This window comes from Orycteropus afer, unplaced genomic scaffold, assembly GCF_000298275.1.
Source record: "Orycteropus afer afer isolate SDZICR_OR568_19922 unplaced genomic scaffold, OryAfe1.0 scaffold00314, whole genome shotgun sequence".
In the NCBI taxonomy this organism is placed as follows: Eukaryota; Metazoa; Chordata; class Mammalia; order Tubulidentata; family Orycteropodidae; genus Orycteropus; species Orycteropus afer.
Window position 1 is genome coordinate 256,118 of NW_006921901.1, and position 8,211 is coordinate 264,328.

The 8,211-nt window shown below is 39.9% G+C and overlaps 1 protein-coding gene across 1 annotated transcript in view; it reads left to right on the forward strand.

Annotated features, from left to right (window-relative positions):
• TMEM260 (transmembrane protein 260) overlaps positions 1–3,529 on the forward strand; it is a 74,757-nt gene extending 71,228 nt beyond the window's left edge. The window contains exon 16 of the mRNA XM_007951860.2: positions 3,260–3,529. Within this exon, the coding sequence (XP_007950051.2) occupies positions 3,260–3,529 (270 nt within the window). The remainder of the gene's footprint in view (positions 1–3,259) is intronic.
• Positions 3,530–8,211: the final 4,682 nt, after the last annotated feature.

Consider the following 8,211-nt stretch of genomic DNA (forward strand, 5'->3'; position numbering starts at 1 on the left):
CAGCAGTGTATGAGGGTCCCAATCTCTCCACAACCTCGCCAGCATTTGTTATTTTCTGTCTTGTTGAACTTTGCTACTAGTGCTGGAGCAAGATGTTATCTCATTGTTGTTTTGATTTGCATCTCTCTAATAGCTAATGATCGTGAGCATTTCTTCATATGTTTGTTGGATGGCCTACACTTTAAATGATGCTCCATGGCCGGGTGAGATTTTTTGAGGAAAGACTCAGGGTTATGGAGAACGGCTGTGTTCTCTCTCTAGCAGGGTCCCAGGAAGTGGAGCAGACCTTCAGAAGACAGCCACACCGTCATGAGGCTCTTACACGAACCTGTCTTCTCTGATGGGGTATGGGTGCACAGAGGAGATGCTTACTGTAACAGTATTTTAGCAGGCACCTGTTTTTCTGTGATTTATAGCACTGGGCTCTTCAGACACCTTCTGAGATAGTCTGGGAGGCTGCTTTGTGGGAAACAAACTCCCAGCAAGGGGAAATGGAAAGAGCCCAGGAGCTGTGTGTGTGAGCAGCTAAGGTATTTCTGCTCTCCCTAAACCACTGGGGATGGACTCAGGCAGGACTTTGTTTGGTGTGGCAAATAACAACAACAACAAGTCAAAATAGCAAGATATCCAATCAGTATGACTAATTTTCCTCCTTGATTTTGTGATGATTGGTTCGTTGCTTATTCATTTATTTGTTCATTCACAGAACATTTACTGGGTACCCACTCCATACCAAACATGGCACTGGAGGTAACTAAGCATTGTCCCTGCTTTCAAAGAGATAGCAGATAAATGCTCAGTTCCAGTTCAGTGGTATAAGGGCCTGAGAGCTTTATTCTTATATTTTGGACACAGAGAGCCACGCGTACATCCACGCAAGCTGGAGAGGAGGGTGGTGAGGAAGGGGTGAAAAGCCCCCAGAGAAGATGTCACTTGAGTGTCATTTGAAATCAGAAGGAGCTAGCCAGACGGATGGAGGGGCAAGTAGAGGGAGGAGAGGGGAAGGCAATCCATAAAGAAGGAGCTCTAGGGACAAAGGTAGAGCCCTCCCAGGTGACTCCAGAGGACTGTAAGGGACTCGATTGCAGAGGACAGCAGCATGCTGGAGCTCTGTCTGGCAGACAGGTCGTCCAGGTACTAGTCCTGCCCTGTCACTCATTGTCAACTGTGAGTGAGTCTCTTAACTTTTCCTGGCCTCAGTTTTGCCTTTTAAAAACTGGGTTTTAACCTTTACAGATGATCTCTCACCTCACTGTCATCTCAGATCCTGTTCATCTCTAATGCTGTATGATTCTGTGAAAGACAACAAGTGTTAGCTGGGAGAGATCTGAAACTTCTAACATTTAGTATTCTCATCGGTGTTCCGGTTCCATGGTCAGCTGTTAGGCCACTACTGAAGCTAATGGGTATATTTATTGTCTCTTTGGGCCAGTTAGCTTTACTCTTCCATTGAACACAGACTGTAGGTAACTCTTTCATGTCTGTTTCTGGATGTGTGACATTGTATCCAAGACAAATAAGGCCAAATAATGATGAGTCAACCCAGATCCTCCCCTAGTACTAGTTTTTCAAGAGCATTCTTGTTTGGTGTTAAGGATATTTTTGTTATTATTTACATTATCCCACTCAGTAGCTTGTAAAGGATATTAAGTTCAGGTGGCATCACACTGTAGTGGAGGAACACAGAGTTACCAGCTCCTTAGGAATGAATATGATAAGTTGAGAAAATGATGGGAAATGGCTTGCTTCTCAAGATTCAGCACATGTGGCTCAATGGATCATCAAAAAGCAGTGGATTATGCTCTGGTGATAGAGTGCTAGAGGAGGAGGCAGCATGGTTGTCACTCAGGCAGGTTGGCCATGAATGAGCCCCTAGTTCTCCTGAGCAGTTGAGATAGATCTTGCTGTGCTGGTGGCAGCTGGGACCCCAAGACCTGAGATAGTCTTAAAGGACTTAGAAGGTCTTTGAAAACTTGGGGAAAGCACCAAAAGACCTTCCACATGTTGCTCATTGATGTGAGGCTCTGGGAGAGAAGCAATGGTTAGAGCAAAAAGCACTGTGAGGAAAGAGTAGAGAAGCTTTGAATATTTTACCAAGAGAATGAAAAGGTGAGAGGCTGACTTAATAATTTTGATGTATATGAAAATGCATGGTGGCTCTTTCCTGTTTTATAAAGTGAAGGGAACTTAGAGAAAAATTGCCTTCAAAGGCTGCTTGAAGAAGGAGGGCTATCAAATATCAAAATGACATATCAAATGTGGACTATGGGGTTTTTTGCATGGAAGCTATGTGGAGTAGGAGTTGGAAAGATAAATAAGCTAATTGACCCCCTTTCAGCGAAAGGATTTAATGAATATATTTCTCATTCAAAAAGCACTTGTCCCTAGAGAAAGCATTCTTGCTTGGCAAACACAAATTCCTGGAAATCTGACTCCAATCTGACAATCTCTAAGAAGGCTGTGAAATTCCCAGTAAACAAGTGTAGCCTTCCATTTTGCAGATTCGGATCTGCTTTTTGATGTATTTGTTAAATTTTGATAATTTTTTCCCCCTCTGGAAAATTTAATATCAAAAATTCTAACTTTGTTCAATGAATGCTATCTCTGATGTGAAAAACAAAATTCTGAATTCCTATGGGCAAAAGTTAATAACCATCAAAATTATAGTTATAGGATCCTGTCAAGATTTTGAGTATTTTGCTTTCAGCAAATCTCTTACATTTTATTTTTTTGCCCAGCCTACTTGATAATGGATTGGTTTGGTTGTTTTGTTGTTGTTGTTGTTGTTGTTGTTAATGTAGAGAGAAAAGTATGTAAATCATGTGGCACAAAATTTAAATACCTTCAAGTTCTTTTTTGGTGCAGTTTTTTAAAGCTGTTTTTTCCCTCCAACAGCTAAATTTAGAATTTCAACCTTTCTGCCTATTGAGTAAATAGCTTTCCATGAATTAGAACTAAATCCCTTTCCCAGAACATCTTTCTGGAGAAGAACATTTTGTCCTGACACAGTGTGCCTTAGGTTCCTCCAACAACATCCGGAAAAACCCAGAAGCAGTTTTAGGTGAAGCATATTTGCCTCCTGCTACAGTAATAATTACAGTAACATCCTTGCATTTTCTGCATGGCCTAGCAACGATTAGGTTTTTACTGCAGGCTGCTTAGATTTTTTTTTTTTCCTTGCGTTAATTCCTCTGTGTTTTCTGTTTCTGAAAAAAGTCAAGGAATAACAATGGAATCCCACCATTTTGCTGTTTTCCAGCTTTATAAGGAGATTGTCTATTTACAAAAGAAACACCCCGTGAATTGGCACAAGAACTATGCTATCGCCTGTGAGCGGATACTGCGTCTTCGGGAAAAGGATGCAGACCCTGAAGTCCTGTTATCTGAGACCATCAAACATTTCCGTCTCTACACTCAGAAAGCACGGAATGACCCACAGCTGGCTGATATTTCAGTTGCTCTAAAGCACCTAAGAAAAGAACTGCAAAGTCTGAGAAATATGAAAAATATTGCAGGCAGCAAAATGTGAAAAACCTGCTTGTCATTCAGCTTCCAAAATTCTGAAAAGTTTTTCCTCCAAGAAAGGAAACTATAAAAATGGAAAACAAAGTCGTCTCCCAGATATGAGGAATGTGAGACAGCAGTACTGTTCAGTGAAGTGGTTAGTAACTGAGACGTGCTATTTTGCAAAATTCTCATCATCCCCTGTTACCAAATTAGCATTTTGGTGAGGACCTTTGGAATAATCTTCCTACTTCTTCAGCCTTTCCCCAAATGACAATGCTTGATTGGATTCCAGAAAAGAATGACATAGTTTCATATTCTTAAATATTGACCCTGAATCTTTTAGGGGTCCTGCTTATTAGTGGTATTAATGGGATCGGTTGTGATGGTAAATTCTTAAGAGATTAAGACCAGACCCAAAGACATTTTCTTTTACCTGCAAGTGAAATAGTCTTTAGAAAGAGTGAATCTTGCTATGCTTCAAGTCCAAATACTTTTGTTTTTTTCCTTTTGAATAACCATGTTGGTTATATAATCATATCCTTCAAGCTAAACACCAGTCAGCTGACATTTTGAAAATGGTTTGGGTTTTATTGTCTTAGCTGGTTCTCTGAAATCACCCAAAAGAAAAACTAACTTAATGTTTGCTGATTTCAGTTACATAAACTGATTGGCAGGTAAAAAGGATTTTGGATTTCCTTAATTAATTTTTTTATTTATGTTTTACTTCTGTTTGGACTCATAGATCTAGGTCCAATAATTAGCAGGCTCCTACTGCCGGGTGGGGGGAAGGCGGGGACCAGGGGGATGGGGAAATGGCTCAATAAATCCATTTCTGTTACAAGCATCTTTTATACATATTACTAAAGAGAACATAGTAAGAAATGCAAATAATAGTTCTTTATTTTATTATGACAGTTAATTAATAGCAACCTGTTTTAATGAATAAAGTCACTCAGAGTCCTTCAGCACTTCCTAAGTAGAGGCCAGAATCTGTAGGGATTCTTTTCCCCCCAATTGTATGGCTCCTAGACTCCAAGCACTATATAGGCCCCTGTATAGAAATGCTCACTAATGAAGAGGGAGGGCTAGAAGCTTGTCTGCATTCAAAGATCACTGGTGAGTCATTCAGCAAGAAAAGGCCCCTTACCAGGAATAGTCACAGTTCCGTGGCATTGTACTAGCAAAAGGGTCTGATCAAAGGTCTCCTGTGGAGCTTGCATGGTTCCCTTTCATACTACGACCATAATTAAAACCACTAATTCTCTTTTAAAATGCTGCAGGATGCCATGTAGGCATCTGTCTGGAGTGTCCTTTGTGATGTCATAAGCTGTTAAGGACCAGTGCCGAGGGCTTTTGAGTGAAATGCCAGTCATGAAGGTGCTTCAAGACAAGGGTGCCTCTAAAAGCTTGACAGGGCCTTGACTGCACAATTCGAGCTGAATTTGCCCCTTGTCAGCTGCCAGTAAATAAATCTCAAAGGGGGAAAAGCTGAAGTTTCATTACCTGATCCATGGGGCTTTGTTGGTTTTGGCATCACACAGGGGAAGCTCTTGCCCCTCCATTCTCTGGATTTGAAGATGTCCATTGGAGCCTGCAGGGCCTGGACAGGGTTCAGAGCGGAACCTTTTGAAGAGTGTCAGTAGTTGTAACAGTTCAGCTGTTAGGAAGACAAATAAATGGAGGAGCTCATTAATCCGCTTTTGGCTCTCGCTGCCTTTTGCCCTTTTATCACAGCCTTATTAGGCTCCTACTCATCTTGAACCAGAAAAAAATGAATTGAAGTTGTTGAGTACTAATTGGCAAAGACTTTTAATCATGGGCCAAGAACTTTCACTGACTTGAAAGTAACTTCTCCACAGGGAAGAACCCGAAACCTGGTTTACCTTAAAACAAAAACCTGTTGAAGTTCAGTGTGGTGTAAAAATTTAAGGAAGCGTTGATAAAATGTCTAAGTTTATCCATTTGAAAGAAATTATGTAAGATTATGATTTTATACTTTTCAAATAAAAAGGAAAATAAAATATTCAAAGCAAACTTTCCGCCAAAAACGCAATGTCTTTATTGTTTAGAAATGCATCTGTGAGATGAACATGTTTGTTTCTGAGTATCTATGTAGGTGAATATTCATCTGAGGATCTGTATATACATGTGGGATTTGAGGAACCTTATTAAAGTAGTATTTCCTGTTTATACTCAAGAATGGTCAATGAAGACCTCTTTTTGAGAATGTCTGCGTTTTAATTGATGTCTGTGCTGTGGAGCAATATATATGTGTGGATATGCATTATGTATTATTGTCAGGTAAGGCATAGATTATTCTGCGTTTGTGCACCGATGGCTTAGGACCACTCTCTTTGGGAGAGCAATGATATGATGGCCACAACTAAAGAGGATCATCATTATTTAAATTTCTAAGATCTACTGGTAAATGGAGAACTAGTAACCACACTGAAATTTCAGAATCTTGGGGAAGCATTTCTTCCTGTCTCTTGTGTGAGATTAAACAAGTCTCCTTCTTCTTCTTTCTCTTACTCTCCTTGGCTAGTTCACAAACACCAAAAAATCTGACAGAAGGGGTATCCTTTAGTCTAACCCCCCGACACTGAAGAGAAGGAGGTGGCTTCTCATGCAGGATTTGGCCAGCATGCTCCTAGCAGTGTCCCAGGAGTGTTGGCAGGGCGACAGGAACCCCACCAGGCCAACTGCTGCCTGGACTTTGGCCTGAGGAGCCAGTGGGATCCAGCAAAACTGTCTGCCTTCCCACATGCTCGGTGCCTGGTGCCCTGGCACCAAGGCGGTGTTCACTGAGGGCGATGGAGAAGGGATTTGTGGCTTCCTTGTTATCTAGCCACCGAGTCCACTCAGCTCCCTATTCCCGTTCCCTCTGATGAGAGGAATGTTTGGTTCCTAGCATTGACTTTCCTTTTTGGTTTGTGGTGTAAATGGCCCATTTAAAAAAAAAAATGTATGTGCTATTACTCAAAATGTAGTCAAAATAGAAGGCAATCAATTACTAGTGGACTATTTTGAAATCTTCCAATAGAATTGTGAAATGTTACTCACGTCCAAAATACTAGGATATTCTGATGATGGAACTATGCTAATTAGCCTTTATGATATTTAAATAAGGCCCATTTTGAGTGTTGGGTTTATTTGAAGATGCTGTATTTAAGTTGTTAGGCTAAGATGTGAAGAGTAGTTAATTTTAAGTTTGTATTTTGAAAATTAAACAATGTGAATCTTTAATCACTTGTTCCCAACAAAATCCTTCAAGTTTAAAAATGTTTATTTTATATGCAGCAAAAACATCTTTTACCACCACAAGTTGCCACGAATGGATCCTGTTGCAGCAAATCCTTTTTTTCTGTTCTACTTTGGGCATCTGCACGAATACAACAAAATTGGGTAATACTTCAAATTGTATCAGTCTAACTGGCTCCAAGTCCTATGTTACATAAAGAAAAATACTCCAGCCCAGTAAGAGATTCACATTGCTTTGTTCATCCTCGGTTCTTCCTTTTTCTGTGCATGTGTGGATATAAAACCATTCTCAAGCTTATACTCACAAACAAACAAATAACGTTGCCAGGGATTCTGGGAACATCTAAGGCCAAAATCTTGGCTCAACATTACAGTGCAAACAAGGAGCTACAGCTTTTGCCGTGATCGTATTCAATGAAGACGTCGTTGTCAGTACCCTCTAAAGGTCTGTTTGATTTGGATCAACATGGATGGTATAAAAAAAAGCCAGAAATAGTAGCGTGTGCTTACTTGGATATAGGAAAGTAAACTAACAAGAAATATCTTGTGTAAGAGTTTTTTCTGGGGAAAAAAAGAATCTTGATTGCTTTTCGATAAAGTAATACATATTTTGTGAAAACTGTATGTGCTGGAAGCACTAGGTTATGTCATGTTACAAAAAAGGGGAGAGCGCGATGGACAGGTAGAGAGGACCCAGAGCTGCTAGGGTGAATCCAGTGATTGCTGACGTGTAAATGGAGTGCTTTGGATCTCTTTTGTAGATCCACTGTGTTACACTGAAAAAAAAAAAAACCTCACGCCATTGAGTCGATCCTGACTCATAGCGACCCCTCCTTGAGTTTCTGAAGTGGTACCTCTATGGAAGTAGATTGCCCAGTCTTCCAAGGAGTGGCTCGTGGGTTTGAGCTGCCAGCCTTCTGGTTAGCAGTCAGATGCCTTAGGCATTACGCCACCAGAGGTCCCAGTGTGTTATTGTTGAGGGTCAGTTTTTAGCAACACAGATAATATTTTTAGAAAAATTGAGCTGATAATGCTGAGAACATTTTAACATACAGGTCAAGAACACAAGGCACATAATTGAACCATATTCTATCCCAACGATCCAGCTTCAAAAAGCACCCAGTACTCTCTCACCCAAGAGAGAAAATCTCTCTGTACATGGTTGCCATTAGATGAGGATAATATTGTTAAATTAAGATCTAAAAAAAGATATACAGAAATAAGCTAAATCTAGGATTTAAGTCTTAATAATTTAACTCTTAGTAACTTAATAATTTTAATTGTTTATAATTTGTTATAAATCTGGTATCAGTAATATTGGAAAAAAGTATAAGGATGGAAGTGAAGTACAATCTTTATAAACTAATAAATATTATGTGTTTCACTTTTTAAAAAATCATCATCTTCTATGTAAAAGTATTACCTGGAAAGAGGTTACTCTAT